Source organism: Ooceraea biroi, chromosome 11 (assembly GCF_003672135.1).
Source record: "Ooceraea biroi isolate clonal line C1 chromosome 11, Obir_v5.4, whole genome shotgun sequence".
Taxonomy (NCBI): domain Eukaryota; kingdom Metazoa; phylum Arthropoda; class Insecta; order Hymenoptera; family Formicidae; genus Ooceraea; species Ooceraea biroi.
In genome coordinates this window covers 1,249,524-1,267,452 of record NC_039516.1, presented here as the reverse complement: position 1 = coordinate 1,267,452, position 17,929 = coordinate 1,249,524, and the positions used below count along the sequence as shown (strand labels likewise).

Genomic DNA, 17,929 nt, shown 5'->3' with positions numbered 1-17,929 from the left:
TATTTCAAGAATCGCACATTTTCGCCGGCCCTCTTCTCTCTGGCGGTTAAAAATAAAGCAAAAGCTGCATTCTATGGATTTTCTCACCGGAATAAGTAGCAAGAGACAGCGAGGAACATTCTCTAGAGATGATTCGTCACGGCGATCTCAGGTCGATCACGTTCCTGAAAACGAGAGACGAAGACGAGATCGATAGGGGATACGTTATCAACTTTAATTCATTACCTACGTATCATACAAAGGGCACGCAAAGGCATGCGGACCCGATTGAAACAACGAACAACTTTGAGGGGCTTTCGACGACGACGACGACGGTTATTGTTACTGACGCACGTCAGTATCGATAATCGACGACACTAAATCGTCTCGCTGTCCTTCGTGGAGATCATTAAGGGAATGCTGAAGCTGCTAGTGAACTATTTTTTCACTATAGCGATGGTAATCGCAGTTTCGAAAATTCTCTTTATTGCTTGTGCAGAATAAAAAATCCTTTTCTACAAAGTATAGATAGAAAGAAAGTCCGCTCTACAGGACTTTATATTCAAAATGGAAAAAAGTTAAAAACTTGCATTTGTCTTTTCTAACTTTTTTCCATTTTGAATATAAAGTCCTGTAGAGCGGACTTTCTTTCTATCTATACTTCATTTGTGGAAAAGGATTTTTTATTCTGCACAAGCAATAAAGAGAATTTTCGAAACTGCAATTACCATCGCTATAGTGAACTAAAATACAAAAAAAAAACAAAGAAGAGAGGATTAGAATCTTAGTTGAACGTAGGAACTAGAGTGTATCTAATGACAGACGATCTGGAAAAATGACAAACTACAATTACAAAGTTATACCGTTATACCGTACTCGTGTAGCATCCGAAGCGTGACAATTCTGTGAAATTTTCTCAAAAGAAAGGAGCATTTACGTTTGACAAGTACCGTACCTCTAACCGAAATGACCTCGAGAAAGATGTTGACTCTGACTGTCGGGAGCTGGTACGGAATGCCGAGCGTCGACTTTAACCAGTCGAGATGGCTGGTCAATCGAAAGGGCAAACAGCCGAGAGAAAAGGAGCAGGCAATAAAGAGAGAGTCTGGTCGGATGGATATCAATTCGTAGGCAGTTAGCGCGAAATTACCATGATCATTCGCCATTAGAAAAAAATGCCTGCGCGCGACGGCGAGTGATCATCGCTGCTGCACCACGGCAATGTGCCGTCACGGTATATCCTTCACACGACGGAATTAGCGAGCATCCGAAATAATTTAGTGGATTCCAGGCGGCTCTCCGCCTCTTGAAAGGCGCGCGTGCCGGCTCTGACCCTGAAGTTACATTAGATATTTTTCGAGGAGTTGCGTATACAAGTAACGCGCCTACGTTACTCGTTCAAGCACTCTCGAAACAATTGATGATTTGAAATTTTCCAGCAGAAACTAAGAAACTCGATGGAAGATTTACACGCGGTGCAACGAATTCGATGCCTTTTACTTTTTGCGCGAACGATCGACGCTCATCTTCATCTATCATGGAACATGATACCTCGTAGGATCTTGTCGCAGAGTTATCGGCCCGATCGGGCACGTGGCGATGCAAATCCGATTTCGCGCGCATGTAATCAAGTTTGTTGCTTTGCATATGACGGTAGTTAATCAAGCAGTACAAATAGGTAATCGAGTTCGTAATCGAGTTTACGTACTCGTCCCGGATATAATCTTGGGGATTTCGTTCTCTCGTTTATTCTTCAAAGGATCATCGAAAAATGATGCGCGTCAAGGAATGATGTAAAAAAACATTAGCTTAATATTAGCCTCACTTACACCGAAATTATTTCGACAGAAGCAAGCATTCTTCTCTTCCGGTTATTTTGTTATTTCTTACCGAGAAGCTCGAAATATCACCTGAATCTTTGCATGAGCAGCGGTAAAAATAAACAATCATGAATTAGGCCAGCTTAAGCTGCCCTCGATCTCGCACGATCGATATACGGTAATTGCTGTCGATATTTCGAGTATTATTAATATTTATGATTGCGCCGTATGTCGTAACGGCCGATTAATGATATATTGACGATGAATCACTGCACTTGACATGTAACTTGAAATGAAACGTTCGTTTCAGGCAGTGTAGGAAACCTGTGCGCGTGTATTTTATACTACTTGTACTACTAGAATTGGTCTCTTATATTATAATCTTTCAGCCGTTACTCACGAAAGTCTCGATTCGAGTTCTCGATCGAAATGCAGTACATCGCTTCTTATCGCTAATAGAACTTCTTCTTCTTCTTAGTATTTAATGGCACCCGATCCCTTTCAGGTTCGATACGGCCAATTGCAAAAATGAGTGAAATACAAAATACGAAATAACAAGTGGAAAAAAAGAAAACTCGGAACAACCGTTGTGCACCTGACGACTGTCCCCTTCGGAATCGCTGAATAAACTCCCTAATAAAATTGAATAGAACTGAAACGCTGTCGTCAACATCACGCTGTAGATGTGTATGTACATCTCTCATTTTGAAATTCGTATACTTCCTTCGATGCAAATGCACATGCGCGCGCATGCGTTTTTTCAACCATTTTTCAATCACGGAAATAAGGGAAAATTAAATATTCAATGATTTGAATCGACTATTAAGATAATTCATTTCAAGATAAAACGTTACTAAATTCCTGATATAACTTAATTTATAACATTTTATTAATTTTTAAAATATTTTTATTCATGTATTATTCAAATATAATAATAGGTCTTTAAAAGCGCGCCGCAGGTTTCGTACAAATGGCGGTCTCTTGCTAAACTGTTGTCACGGTACAAGAGTTTTTACCTGAGATAATCGCTAGTTCGTGTAATATTTGACGTTTTCCGGTAAAGAAAAAACATTGCAAAATGTAAGTATCTCAGATTTGTCTTGGAATTTCACTCGAAGTGCAATTTGAGTGGCGTTAATTCATCACGATGTAGATATAACCAAAAGCAATAACATAACCACTATTATGCGCACATAACCTACATTTTAGTTTACTTAATTTAAAAAAGTGTCATTTATAAACTACATAAAAGCGTATTTATTAAAAGTAAAACGGAAAAGAATTCTGTATAATATATCGATCTTGCATTTCTATCTTAGGTCTGCTCTAACTAAACCAAAGTCCGAGATGACACCGGAAGAATTGGCAAAGAGGGAAGAGGAGGAATTTAACACCGGCCCTCTCTCAGTACTAACGCAATCCGTTAAGAATAACACTCAGGTATTGATAAATTGCAGAAATAACAAGAAGCTTTTGGGACGAGTGAAGGCATTTGACAGACATTGTAACATGGTCTTGGAAAATGTCAAGGAGATGTGGACGGAACTTCCACGCACAGGGAAAGGCAAGAAAAAGGTATGTGTGTTTGATAATGGCATTTCTGGAAGATGTAAAATTCCACAAGTCATACATCTTTGATCTTTGCCAATGAATTAATAAGAACGTTCAAAAACAGGCAAAACCGGTGAACAAGGACAGATTTATCCCAAAGATGTTCCTACGTGGAGACTCCGTCATCCTGGTCTTGAGGAATCCATTGGCGACGGCAGCAGGAAAGTAATAAATCAAGGATCAATTTAATACATTACAAACCTAAGATTAATTATTATAAGATTGCACTGGAAATAAAACTTTTTTTAGCACAAATGCGAAATGGTGTCATTTATTAACATTGTATCAATGTCGCCTTCTTAACAGATCCTTTGTCGCCCGCACTATTTTTCTTATTAAATATTGAATAAAAAAAAGAAACTGAAGAAACAAAGTGTGTTAAATGCAGGAAATATGCACTGTTTTTTATTTATAATTATACAGATCATAGAAAAAATTATCAATCCTTTTCGGCGATTGCGGTTAAGTGCTTATCAATTTCCTGCTCGGTCAGAACTCTGTAACAAAAAGCAGAGTAAATGAGCACAGGACGTCAACGTCTGCACGCGTGAAACAGACGATACATCACTCACCGGAATTTCGGATTATCCTTCGAGACGACTCCCACCTCGATTTCAGTTGGTTTAAAATCTACGGATAAGACGGTGGACAAGCAAGTGATAGCTAACTGTATAGTTTCATCGTAATCATAATTTTGCTTCTTCTTCAGCTTCTTCTCAAGGTAGGAATTCGCTTCGGTTTGCTTCGCTCCTACAGAAATTGCTCTGTAACCGCAAAAATATCCCGCTGGGTCAGCCTTGTAGATGCATGGACCCTTCTCTTTGTCATAGGCAATCAGCATCATGGAGCAGCCGAGGGGCCGCATCTCCGCGTTCTGTGTGTACACTTGACTGATGTCGGCTACACGTTGACACAGGGCATCCACAGGTATTTCGTAGCCGTATTTATACTTAAAGTAAGCAGCTTCGTACCGAGCGCGTTGCACCTGGGACTTGCTATCAGCTGCAAAACGAGAGGCAGAAATCAGACAATGCGATAAGTCTGATGCATGCAACTTGAAGCATCTCGACCTACCTATCATACCAGTCATGACGCAACCGATGTACTCGGTCAGCTGAAACGCATGGGTAACACTCGAGGCATCGAGCAACTTATCCTGCGGAGAAGAACGATCGATGAATGTGACAGAATACTTCTGAATGCGTCTAGAAAACTTGTATCTCTTGCAGGTTAAACTTACAGGCACTTTTTTCTGTGTCGCGAAAACAGCAGTGTCGACTCCCTTCACCGCCACGGATGTCAGGCCACCCTGGTTGATGGCTTTGAAGGCGTATTCTGTGAAAATTTTCGCAAGAATGTGCGTTTGACAGGTTGAAAATGCAGATCACGCCGAGTCATTGGCACGTACAAGCGTCGGCGTCGTGTAACAATAAATGGATAAACATCCGCGAGTACATCGACAGTACCATAAAATATCGCAGCTAACGTTTCTACGATTCTTACCTACTTGATAAAGCCGACCTTCCGGCGAAAAAATCGTAATATGCCTATCGAATCCAGCACTGCTTCCGCGCGCCATGTTCACCGAGATCAACTCGTATCAACTGCAGTCTGCAAAATCAACTCGAATCGACCAGCTATTACGCTCTCTGCTCCCGAATTGATATGAAAATGTCAAATCATGGAAGCGAACGGGACTGTTCGTGTTTTGGCCTTTTCTCGAGTTGCGTCTCTCGATCGTACGTTGTCGCGGAACTAGAATCGGTCAACTAGAAAAGACGCGAATGCGAGGACACTTGGAAACTCGGTGGAATTAAAAGTCCCTAGAAGTAGGGACTCTAGGGGTGCGTTCCACTTAACGCTCGCAACGACCGCGAACATCATTCTATCTTTATTCAATGTTCAGTGAACAATAAAGACAGAATGATGTTCGCGGTCGTTGGGAGTGTTAAGTGGAACGCACCCTAAGTGGAATGTTGCACGCTCTCTTTGGGGAGACGCGTGCGGATTGGTTTGGCCATTGTATCTCGCGTATTATTTGTCGGAGGGACGCACGTGACGGCTAACCGCTTCCCCATAGGTCATTATTGTCTGTCGTATCCGTTTGAATTCAAGTTCAAACAAAGTAAGTGCTGTTAACCGCCGTTTTCGAGTCTCGACTTGACACGAAGAACGAAGCAGCGTCGCGCCTTGGCGTCTGCCGAGATTCGAGTGATACAGTTTGACCTTTTTTTCTGCTTACGAGGGAGCTTACCCCGATTTGTAAAGTGAACAGACATGTCACGCAAATATTAGATATTCATTTGGTAATAAGTAACACGGCTTACGCCTAATTAGACGATATATACATAGCAAGCATTGTAGAGGATTGTTTGAGTTGTCGCAATTGAAAGAGTGATTGTTTCTTTGTGAACGTGTGAAGGTTTGTTTACATATTACCGTAATAATATTCTCATTTAGTTCTCGTTTATGTAAAACGCATATGTAATATGTGCGTATAAACGACAGGAAAATGCAGCCCAATACATAAGCACAATCCAATCCAAAAAATGTTACTTTTTGGAATGAAAATTTATTTGCATGATGAATTCAACGCATGTGTGATACAAGTGAATGTAAACATTTATTACAAATTTAATATTGCAGTTTGATGAAAAGTTTTCTTTATCATATGCATGTATACATGTTCCGAGTTTGCTTGTTTGTTGTCTAAAACAGTCACAAATTGAATGTAAGATTTAAACATGAAATGCGTGTTTATGTGCAGTATAAAATCAAGCATCTTAAAATATATTCACAGTAATGTTATTAATGTGAAACGTATTATATTCAACAGATGGAATCTCGCTTACCGAAGCCAAAATTTGTATTAAACAAGATAATTAGCACGACTGATATGAATACCAAAAAAAATAATAATCCAAAGATGACTAGAAATGTCAATGACGCGGCATCATCGAGTTCTGCCGATACAAAGACTACAAATGAGAACAAACCACCGAACAGGCAAGCACAAATCACTCGCGCAAAAACCTTTTCCACAATCTCAACAACGTTGAATAATGCAAAAGCCGTGAAACGTACAGCTACCACTATGTCGCATGGTGAGACAAAAAAAGCATTGGTAAAACCACCTATGGCTAAACCAATAGTAAGCAGAACAAATAATGCATTGCTAAATAACAATAGAGCAAATAAAGTCGTTCAGAATAATAATGCAACGGATAATAAATCAGGGAGACCAAAGAAATGGGATATAACTGGCCAATTGGCATACAAAACTGGTCAATTATCCGTTGTGCAACAAAAGAACAAAGACATTGAGTCCAAGTGTAGTTCTCTCCAAGGATTGGTAGACACTTTGAAAGCCAGTGAAACTGAATGCAGAACTAAAGCAGAAAAACTGGAAAATTCCAACAATGTATTGACCAACGAACTTCAGACTTTAACAGCGGAAATGTCCACGTTACGAAAGAGTGAGCAAGATTTGGCAAAACGCTTGAAAGATTTGGAAGAATCGTACACGAGCCTCTCTCACACACTGAACAAGTATCAAGTAAAGTGTACGGCACAAGAGACATTGAATGCAGAGCAAGCTAGACAACTGACTGTTTTGAGAACAGATCTGGACTCGCAAAGGAAGATGAATCAGGATTTGACTACCGTCAACGAGGAATTACAAGTACTGATGTATAAAATGGACAAGGAGCGCAGGATATTGCACAACAACATACAGGAACTGAAGGGCAATATCAGAGTATTCTGCCGGGTTCGTCCGAGAACTCTGAAGGAGACTGAACAGACGAAGGCGTAAGTACTATCTGTAAATATATTTTGTCAGGAACCAGGACAGGCAAGTAGGTTTTTCTGTCGCTGTGTGAAATTAGGTCCGACTTGTTTTATCTGAAATCTCACGTCGATTGATCGTCGATTTACAGGCTGTGCACCATAAACTTCATAGACGATTGCACTATCGAAGTGGGTAAACTGGATAGCTTGGATGCAGTAACAAGCTGCAATAACAAGAAGCTACGAGGAGGGAAGCAAGAATTCTCATTCGACAAAGTATTCTCTCCTAACGCGTCCCAAGAAGATATATTTGAAGAATTGTCTCTCTTGGTACAGTCGGCTCTCGAAGGATACAACGTTTGCGTGTTCGCCTATGGCCAGACTGGTTCTGGCAAGACGTACACTATGGAAGGGGAATATAGTCTAGAAGCCGAAGGCATGATACCCAGAACGGTATTTTCTTGTTCTTTCGTCGTGTGTTTTCGTCTTACTCGGGACACGCTGTTGCAGCAGTTGCCAGACACGTTTCAACTCGTATTCTCGAGCGGAGGAGGGACTTCTGCTTGAGAAGTTTACGATTGAGAAAGTCGATATATTCGGCGTTTGTGTTTCATTTCAGGTACGTCACATATTTAAAGAGATGAAGCAGTTTGAGCTTCTTGGTTGGCAGTATCGGATAGAGGCAAGTTTCCTGGAAATTTACAACGAGCACATCGTCGATCTTCTCGATTCCCAGGCAAAAACGCACGAGATTCGTATGGTTGACTGTAAGGGTCAGGATTTGTACGTCAGCAATCTGCAAATAGAAGAAATACACAGTCCGGAAGAGTTGCATCAGTGTCTTTGGACTGCACAGCGCAATCGAGCTGTTAGCGCTACGGAAGTGAATGAACGGTATGCGTATTTCAATTTCGTCGTCGTGCGCCAACTCGATTAAAGTATTAACAAGTAATACGTGTGATTTGCTCCCTAGATCATCCAGGTCGCATTCGGTGACACGCATACGTCTGATCGGTACGCACGCCACGAAGCAAGAGGTGTCGGTAGGAAACTTGAATTTAGTCGACCTGGCTGGATCGGAACGTCTAAAGAGCGAGGAGGCTGTGAGAAATGCGGAAACGAAGAATATCAACAAGTCTCTGGCAAACCTCGGTAACGTCATCTTGGCACTCTCGAAGAAGCAAGAACACGTTCCTTACAGAAATTCTAAATTGACTCACCTGCTCATGCCTTCCCTGGGGGGTAATTCGAAAACCTTGATGTTACTGAACATATCTCCATTAAATGACTGTTACAACGAGACGTTGAACTCCCTAAGGTTCGCTAGTAGCGTCAATAATTGCCGAGTTGGAAGTGCTAAGAAGAGCCGAACGGTCTTGTCAAATGCAAACAATTAAATAGTCAAAAATAGTAATTTGAATTATTATCGATAAGTAATCTCACGTGTTTTCATTGTAGGTTTAGAATAGTTACATTAAGCATTGCTTAACATTTTGTCTTACCATTATGATTGATGTAAAATAATTTTAAGGAAAATATATTTTCATGTCTAGTGACAAAGCCGCAATACGCTGCCATTCATTTTATTGTAACACTAATAAAACGAGTCGCTCGACTTGACAATGTAAATTGCGCTTTGGCAAAACATGGAGGGATGAAATGACTAATATATAAAGGAAAAATTACATTAGAATTAACATCTCCCTTGACTGTCTTCTGGTTAATTAAATTTTAATCTCTATATTCCTGCAATTTATTTATGGCGTCTTGAATTTCAAAGATTTACTCGCGCGCGCAAAGCTGATCCACCCGAGATGAAATTTCAAGATTCTCCATACACGTAGGATCCTGTGTTGGGTTGCAACGTTAGAAGCAGCATTTTGATGGTAAAACGTTTGATAGCTTATAATTTCATACTTTATCTAAAGCAACTTTCTACAGCTGTAAACGCAGGCAAAGAGAATCATTCAATTTTTTTCCATATAAATGTTTATTTAAACAATTTCGGTATCACAGGAATTTACCCACACGAACATGCCGTTTCACAAATATAATTATGAAACCTTTTCTTTAAACTTAAACTGAGATATCTTCGCCGCTATTCCGAACAATAAAATTTGTACGTTTCTTTTGTACCATGCGATGTTGTAACTGACGTGAGACTGCCAATTTTTATCTAGGAATCGTTTATAGAATACTGACATGTCATCTGCGTTTAATGTTATTTTCCCTTGTGCTTTCAGCGATTCTTGAAACTGTTTACGTTCCTGAAATTTCGCCAACGTTGTTGGATCTCGTCTGATAGAAACTGTAGAGAAGAAACATCCTTTACCTCAACGAAACTAGTATTGTGCTTGGACCAGAATGCGTGATTCCATTGTTGAGTCTCGTCTCTAAGCTCTCTATACCTCTTTTGTAAATACGTTTCCTTCGCAGGCCGGGCAAATACGATCGGTCTCAGGTTTGAAACGGGATCGGGTGGACCGATCGTGTCGGGTGGATGAAGTCGTCGATTGCCTTGCAAGTCTTCCCTTTTCTAATACAGAGATGATACACGGCATAAGGATGAGTATGCGGAACACTCGGTTCTTCATTGATTTACATAAGAAAAACTTGCTGTGTAATATTTTTAATAGAATTAAATGTATCAAAATATTTACCATGCTAAACGGTCGACATAGTTTTGTGAGATACTTTACACGATGATTTTGTAACACAATGTTCGTCATCGTAACGGGATTTCACGTATAAGCCATATGACGTAAATACGTAATGACGGGACAACGACACTCTGATGCACGTGGGCAAAACGAAGCGAATGCAATGGAACAGGTTACATAATAACTAACTTTTCTCCGTTTTTCAGTACCGTTTTATTTGATAATTACTAATTTAATTAGCATTCCACCTCGTAATAAATCAACAATTAACCTATCGTTGAGTATACTACCGCTACTACTGTCACAGTATCATGTACGAGTTACATGAATGAAAACTGGTGGCAGGCATCAGCTGATGATCAGCTACGTGGTAATCACACTAGGTGGCGACAAATGCTTCATTCAACTTGTTTGCGACTTTTATCAAAAATGTGAGAACTGCAGTTAATGTAATTTATTTAAACTGTATGTAAATTGTATATATGTACGTGTGCATATGTACGAAGTATACTTGATGACGCGCAAAGACTTACTTTTCAAAGCTGTCATATCTTTTATAAAAAAAGGATTTACGTGAATATTTAAATTAAAAATTTAAGAATATTTAAATCTAAAAATCTAATATAATAATTAGATTAAAGATACGAATATTGTAATTAAATATTAATACTTTTACGATAAGAGAAAATATCCCACAAAATGGGGTATTGTAATTAATTAATTTGTTAAACTTCTATATAAAATCGGCCTTGAGTATTTTAATTTTATATTTTCGATCAACATTAACGAACACGAACAAATTCTGCGTTTCTACGCATTTTCTTGCGTATGATATGCGTCTTCTTCGCATTTTCATGCTAACAAGATAAATATTAGATGAGTAATGCGATTTCTTTCAAGAAAAGCCTTAATATCAGCATAAAAAATTCAGATTAAGTAATTTAAATGAAGCTGAGCGTTGCTTAACCTTCTGAAAAGATTATGCGTCATTTAAGCTTATCGAATGCGTAACACAGATAATCACGGTTGTTTCGATTCACCGCTCGATAGTTACATTGGCCGGGTGCCAGACTTGGTCGCGAACGTGTAGTTCATACAAACAAACCTACTGACAGTCGCTAACTATCATCTCACTATCCCGCACTACGAGATCCAATCTACAGGGTGCAAAGATACCGAATCGGATTTTGACCTAAATCATGTACAAGCGCCATCAGCGTTTCTCTTCCTCCTTTCTTTTGCGATAAGAATCTTGATACTGCATCCTATTTGTATGTACGTTGAAGATAAATTTAATTACAAACGAAACGACGCTTTTCCTCGGTCACAAAGAAAGGTTCAAGCGATTGAGGCAACGCAGTAAGGCCCACTGTAAAATGCGCAATCGAGTCGGTCGAATCGCGATCGAGGAAAAAGAAGGAATCGAATTTGCACGTGCTAAACGCGGCGCTGCGCCAAAGTGAAAATCTATTACCGGGCTTAAAGGCTCGGGCCAATAACCTCATTTACGTTTTACGGCCGGTTGCTCTATCTTGATTTGGGTGGCAAGTAGGTCCAATGTGTTTCTCGCCCTGGAAACCGGAAAGGGAACACCGATCGCGCTCAGAAGGAAAGAGAGAACGAGAGAAAAGGGCGAGAGGAAAGAGGAAAGAAAGCCACGTATCGATGGCGAACGAGCGAACGAACACGCCGACAGGACGAGGTGGTGGTCCTCGACATATACACGGGTGGGCACTAAAGTTTACGACCACGCCTCTAACCGATCGGAACCTGTGCCGGACACGATTCTCCACTTGGCCCTAACCGGGTGTCGTCACTTTGAGAAACACCCGTGCCGTTTTAGCAATACCCAGAACTCATCCAAAAATCGCACCGACATTCTTCGGCTGCCAATCTTGATTTTAATTCTCTTCCTCCAGCCACCGAGCTTAAACTTGGAAAAACTGTACGTATTCTTTAGCGTTTCGTCAGATTCCCAACCGATTTGAAGTTTGAGATATGATCGTAGTGTGATACAGGCTTGAAACACGAAAGGAATTACAAGCCGTTGATTGTACTATTGCATTCGATAAATCGTGTCTCGATAATAATGGCATCTCATAATGGTATAATGTATCATCGTCGCGATACGCGTTTTCGATAATCCTCAGATACGAAATTATACCGACCATATCGTTGTCACGAGCGAAAATGTCCCTCCATCGACGGACACGATAGGTAACGCAGCGTGGAACACCGCTGTAGACCGTAAAAGTCCTTATTAGATCGATCCCAAGTGAGTATCGACCCCCCGTCGGGGTTCGCCTCAGGGCACACACGGGGTGGATCACACACGCGTTTTCCACGTTCCGAATGCGGGATGACACGAGGAAGCCACCCCCCCCCTCCCCTCTTACCCCGTCCCCCGCCGGCTTCCCGGTGAAGGTTTGAATTCCTGAGTTGATCATTAGACGGTATACCTGTGTCTACAATCTTTTGTAGTGGCCTGTTGGCCCTGCCAAGCCACAATGCCCGGACCCCGACAAGTGTTTTCGTATCTGATTGACCCATCTCTCTCTCAGGGCAGGGCCCCGACAAACGGCTAATTTTTCTTCAAGCTAACGACCTTCGTATACCTGACGTCCTCCGTCTATTCCCCCTCCCCCTCTCGCTGCCACTCTTCGCCGAGCAATTTCGCTTCTTTTGTCTTTTCCCGCTGCTGCGTCGTTTCTTGCGTCCCCCCCCGAGTCGCGAAATTGCATAGTCACCGGAAACGCTCGCGAGCTGGTCCGATCACCGGGACGGTTCCCGAATCGCAGGGACGATCCTTCGCCCATTCCTCTCCTCGCTCTCTCCTTCCTGCCTCCCTGTGCCCTCTGCATCCCGTCCGTTCCCTTACCTCTTTCGAAAACGTGCTCCCGAGTAGAATCGGGCTGACGGTGCGCTCATCCTCCAGCGCTGGACCACCTACCGCGCGGGAACGCCGCATCCTCTCTCGTGTCCTGTCGAGGACCCGCCGCGAGGAGGTCCAGCTTTTTTTACCGTTACTCGTTTCTTCGCAGAATTTATCGAGGATTATACAGCGCGCGGGAAAGAAAAGAAAGAGAAGGGAAGAAGTGAGAAAACAGGGGGAGGAGCCCATCGCGTCTTAATACGTACGTTTCTCTAAACTGAAGGCGCAAGTGCAACAAATGAATCATGAAGGAAGAATTCCGCCGTTTCAAAGGCCCTTCAAAGGAAACTTCCTTCTGGGCGAAATTCCTTTTGAATGAATCTTTCGGTATTCACCCGATGGCTTGGATAAGAGCGCACTCTCACCATAGGAGGGCTTGTTCTTGACGCGTACGCCGTATCTTCATGGGAGTTGAGTCAAGGATTGACAAATCCTTCGTGCAATGTTATCGCATTTAATTGCATCCTGTGAGCATTTAAGCGCATCCTGTGGCAAATGTGTTAGAACGTCGGCACCGAGGTACCAATGAGTGATCGATGAAACCCCAAAAAAGATCGGTAACCCTTTCGCGTATCGCAATCAGGAACATATCAGTTCCCTCGCGCGCTCGCGCCGCCTCTCGAATCTCGCATCGGTTTTACTTTTACTTTACTCCTAACTTTCTCCGCGATCACAGATGCACTCTCCACTGCTCGCGGCCTATCTGGTCCCACACAGATAATTTTCATTCCATCCGTCAGCTGCCTAAGTATCTTCCCTCGTTTCTCCCGAGAGGATCCTGCCGGTCTTATCTCGCACAGAAACGCCTGAGATAATCCCCGGGAGATTCACAGAATGATCTTCGCGCCGCTTTTCTCACGTTCGTCCGATTGACAATTCCTTGGGAAAGCTATTTACACTTTCCGTACCTGAAATACTTGGAATAAAACAAGCAGATAGAAAGAAAGATGGAGAGAGGGAGGCGAAGAAAGAAGTTAAAAGGAACAAATGGCTTGTCCCTTGAATGTAAACGTGTGATCCTAAACGCATACTGCCACGTTACCTATGTATGGCTGACGGTTTTAATATAATAATTTAAATAAGAATGACTTTATCAACTATTATAGATATTGAATGAAAATAGACTCCAGAATATCACATAAAACATAATATTAATTGATATATGATCACGAGCTCACGCTGGAAATCAGCTGGGCAGTCTAACAAGCGTCAAACGTAACAAGTAGACTCACAGACGCTATCTCAAGAGCCACTCTTAGAGAAAATTCTCACTTGGACACCTGTGGCACACAGGGTCACTCCTCTTGACTCTATCTTCATTGACGAGCCGTACTAAACGTACACGAGATACTTGAAATAAAACTTTCGAGCAGATAACGTCAGTCGAAAATAACTTTCGATTCTCCATGCGTTTTACCATCGACACTACTCTCTCTCTCTCTCTTATTTCTCTAGCCAGCAGCAAGTGCAGCCTAACTGTCGCCTCAGGAATTATATGCTGTATACAAAGAGCAATTCGATTCAATAATCCTTCTGCTTGAATCGAACATGTAAAGATACGCAGAGACTGAGACGAGACATAAACGTCATTATGTTATTACGAACGGATAAATCGTGCTGGCTACTTTTAACGCTAAATCCGCGCAGTTCCCGATACCATCTCGCCGAGAGAGATCCTCCTCTGTGCGACGAGTGTGCGACAAGTATTCGATACTGGATACTGCCAACGAGCGTCGTCGAGCTGACCGCCGCCTTCAAGAATGGACATACGGAATTACGGAGTCGTCCATCGTGCAACCTCTCATTTCCCTCCTACTGCAATCAGCGGCATTTAAGCCTGGCTTTCGAGCGTTTAAGCATTTAGCCGCTTCCGCCATATCACGCGGTTGTCTTGTACCGGGCATACTTTTTTCGCGGAACCCGGATGGCTCTCCCTCATTTGCTTCCTAGAAGAACGGACGTGCCGATGGATGCTGGCATGTCGTCGCTGGCATGTCGTTGACAGGAGTATCGCACGAGTCGCGATACAGGCCACGATTTTAAGCTGGCTAAACGCCGAGTGGAAGGGAAATCGATAATGGTCTAAATCGATCCCCTCGAACTTGACACATCAAAGATAAATTAAAATGGATATCGAATGCCTTAATTAAGAATGATTTTCCCAATCTTTTTGCAATCATTTAAATATCCTATAACTAATTAGTAAAAATATTAGTATTCCGCAAGAACTGAGGAATATAATTTATCTTAGAAACTCGTATATCTGAATTAATATCGATATCTTCCGAATGGGAACGTGGACCCTGTTTGGATTGAGATTTGCAAGCAAACACGGCCGCGAGTCCTTCGTGCGATCGCTCCCCTTTCGATATTGCGATACGTAATATCCGCGCGCCTTCTTTTCCTCGTGGAAATCGCCTTCGTACCGGCGGCGTTGAATAATTTCACACCTGGCTTCGAGAGGTGCGAGCCGAGGCGGGAAAGGTCAGCCGGATATCTGCGCGAGTTTCGGTATGCATCGGGAATGATTATCGTCTCGCTCTCCTCGCGATCCGATTGCAAAATCCGCGTGGTATCGCTTATCTGGGAATTGCGGCATCATCGTTTCCTCGCTATTTTCTTTCTCGACATAGCGATAGGCGAGCAAGGGACACCGCAAACGTAGCGGCGCCACCAAATGTCACGATCTTTCAATTTTCGCACTTCCCTCGGTGAGGAAAGTCCAGGCGAGAAAGGTCAGCCGGATATCTACGGGTTTCGGAATGCATCGAGAAAAATTTTGCGTTGCTATTCGAAACGGAACTTCAAACTGTCGAGGATTGCGAAACGGTCGCGAGAAACTGCGCGAGCAGCTATATGCAGTCGAATAAACATATTTATTTACTTAACGCTTTGCATAAGGCGCACACGTATGTCGTCAGCAAACTTGTGCTCTCCGCACGTCATGGCAATGTACACGGCTTATACCATTTGTTTGTTTATCGTTTAACGTTGCATCCTAGAGCGAACGATTTTTTGGTAAAATCGTTAGTTTCAAAAATTTAATAAACGTTTAATAAAAATCAATTGCATTCATCGGCGTTTCTATCTCTGATGACAATGTCTTGCAAATTCATGAAAACATGTTGCTTATGTTATTTCTTGCTACTATATTCATGATTCTGATGATCTCCCACTTCATAATAAAATAATTATTATTGTATTTTCAGGCACATCTCTCCTCCAGGACCCGTTAAACATTTCATCTTGCAGCTGCTAAAATTGTTTTGCTCTTATGACATCCTCGCGGAAAGGCAGTCTACTGCATTAAATGTAATCGAGTCCTGAATCGTCGAGCTTTTTTCTACGCACATTGTATTAATGAAGTGTTTACCCATCACACAGATGGCATTAATGAATAGTACAGCCTTGGAATAAAAATGCGATTACGCCTACCAACGCGCATCCTCGGATAGAAAACGGGATAAATTATGATCGACAGCAACGGCGATCGATGAGAAGCGGACAGGCTGAATTCCGCAGCTGAAACGCGCTGCTACAAGCGCGCGATGTTGACGATCGAGAACTTTCAAGGGTTTCGCAACGCGCGCACACTTGATACAAGTGCACGCGCGAACTTCGCGAACTTCCTCTTACGCAACGCGCGAATCGCGAGCGAATGGATTTTTCTGCGCGCTCAAATTCTTCGCGTGTTTTCCTCCCGCGGCGCAGCGGAAGAAAAAAAAATAAAGGAAACCTAAGGCGTCGCGCAGGTAATACACCGAATGCAACGTGCACTCATCTGCATTCCGTTGCCGGCCGACGCGCATAAACGCACGAGCCTGAATACCAACGTTAAACGCGGCCTACGGAATTTGTGTAACCCCACCTCATTTGGTCATTTGCAGCGGAGGACTCGCGCGGTTTTGCTCGCGAAAATAATTTTTCACCATCGCGCAGAGTTTCCGCGGAACGTCAATTTTTTACGTAAATTTGAGACGACGCGGGATTGAAAGCGTCGCTCGTCGATGATACAATAAATGGACGTAAGCGTTGATTATTTATGTAAAAATTACAGGGCGAGCGACATAACGTGCGAATGCGTCATATAAAATACGGCAAACAGGAATAACCGGAGAAAAAATAATCTCGAGAAGCACAACCATGGATTGATAGCGAGGAGTAGTAAAGCGCGCTCGTTTGGTCGTTGCTTATTTTTTTCGGCGTTAATTCTGAGAGTTTTATTTAGACGAAAGGTTTCTGTTTCCGACTTGTAGGTGGCAAAATCCAGAAGTTCGGAGTAATGCTCAAAGAGTACTCTCGTTGGGAATGAATTCAGTGTCCGTTGAAAAGTGTTATTATTGGTAGACGACTAATCGGAATTAATTTAGTCGTAGTTGCAACTTAATACTTGATGATGTGAATGACAACGTTTATTTTAGATACGCAGAATATCCAGTCGACGGAGAAACAAGCCGTTCGAGTCGGTTTTTTATCATTAATTTCCGCAGAGTTCCGATTGCAAAACTCACCGGAGATAAATCTTCTCGCGATCAGACGAATCATTAGCATGCACGATTTATTATTAATGACAAACATATTGCCTATTACTTTCGCGTGCATAGGACACATTTCCGTTAATCCTCGAACAATATTCAGTTATCTAAGAAATTCTGCAAATTGACATAAAAATATTAATAATATCTCAAAATGTCCATCGATACTCATTAGCGATTCTTTATTTATTGAAAATTCTGATATCAAGAACCATTTTTAGTTAGTCCAACTTGTCCGCCCGGAGGCATATAAATTTATCTATATAAGTCTGTAATCTCCAATAACTTTTATAATTTTCGTAAAAATGAGATCAATTGTATAACAATCATTGTACAGTTTGCAATATTGCATAATTACGCAAATACTATTACTGATCTAAATGCTCTTCAAAGCTGCATTTAACGATCATTTAACGATCTTCATACATTCGCATTAAAGTTTATAAAAAATTATATGAAAAACTATTCCAGTTGGAGTAACTCTCATTCATGTAACTAATAAACAATTATCACGTCTGCATCGTAGGTATAACTTAACGTTTCATCATTTATATGACCTCTTCAAGGAATAACGATCTTAAAGAGATACTTCTCAATGGTCAG

At 41.8% G+C, this 17,929-nt stretch overlaps 4 protein-coding genes across 6 annotated transcripts; 2 read left to right on the top strand and 2 right to left on the bottom strand.

The window, feature by feature from the left end:
* The first annotated feature begins 2,363 nt into the window (after window positions 1-2,363).
* Window positions 2,364-3,665, top strand: LOC105274552 (probable small nuclear ribonucleoprotein Sm D2). 2 transcript variants are annotated; one of them, XM_026973673.1, is made up of 3 exons: window positions 2,364-2,486; window positions 3,119-3,374; window positions 3,475-3,665. In XM_026973673.1, exons 2-3 carry the CDS (start codon window positions 3,147-3,149, stop codon window positions 3,577-3,579), a joined length of 333 nt encoding a protein of 110 aa, XP_026829474.1. In that variant the 5' UTR covers window positions 2,364-2,486; window positions 3,119-3,146; the 3' UTR covers window positions 3,580-3,665. The 2 variants fall into 2 exon arrangements, with proteins under 2 accessions (XP_026829474.1, XP_011329090.1); XM_011330788.3 differs by lacking the exon at window positions 2,364-2,486 and adding an exon at window positions 2,738-2,879.
* Window positions 3,666-3,784: 119 nt separating this feature from the next.
* LOC105274555 (proteasome subunit alpha type-6) lies at window positions 3,785-5,179 on the bottom strand. Its single transcript, XM_011330794.3, has 5 exons — window positions 4,914-5,179; window positions 4,651-4,745; window positions 4,485-4,566; window positions 3,983-4,412; window positions 3,785-3,907 (listed from the first exon to the last, which is right to left on the bottom strand). Exons 1-5 carry the CDS (start codon window positions 4,987-4,989, stop codon window positions 3,850-3,852), a joined length of 741 nt encoding a protein of 246 aa, XP_011329096.1. The 5' UTR covers window positions 4,990-5,179; the 3' UTR covers window positions 3,785-3,849.
* Window positions 5,180-5,187: 8 nt separating this feature from the next.
* Window positions 5,188-8,886, top strand: LOC105274554 (protein claret segregational). Of its 2 annotated transcripts, none has more exons than XM_011330793.2 (5): window positions 5,188-5,716; window positions 6,247-7,220; window positions 7,349-7,652; window positions 7,819-8,093; window positions 8,173-8,886. In XM_011330793.2, exons 2-5 carry the CDS (start codon window positions 6,247-6,249, stop codon window positions 8,594-8,596), a joined length of 1,977 nt encoding a protein of 658 aa, XP_011329095.2. In that variant the 5' UTR covers window positions 5,188-5,716; the 3' UTR covers window positions 8,597-8,886. The 2 variants fall into 2 exon arrangements, with proteins under 2 accessions (XP_011329095.2, XP_011329094.2); XM_011330792.2 differs by having other exon boundaries at window positions 5,188-5,832.
* A 284-nt stretch (window positions 8,887-9,170) lies between these two features.
* LOC105274553 (apoptogenic protein 1, mitochondrial) lies at window positions 9,171-10,200 on the bottom strand. The gene is made up of 3 exons (XM_011330790.3): window positions 9,860-10,200; window positions 9,532-9,735; window positions 9,171-9,466 (listed from the first exon to the last, which is right to left on the bottom strand). Exons 1-3 carry the CDS (start codon window positions 9,926-9,928, stop codon window positions 9,254-9,256), a joined length of 486 nt encoding a protein of 161 aa, XP_011329092.1. The 5' UTR covers window positions 9,929-10,200; the 3' UTR covers window positions 9,171-9,253.
* Between the last annotated feature and the right edge of the window lie 7,729 nt (window positions 10,201-17,929).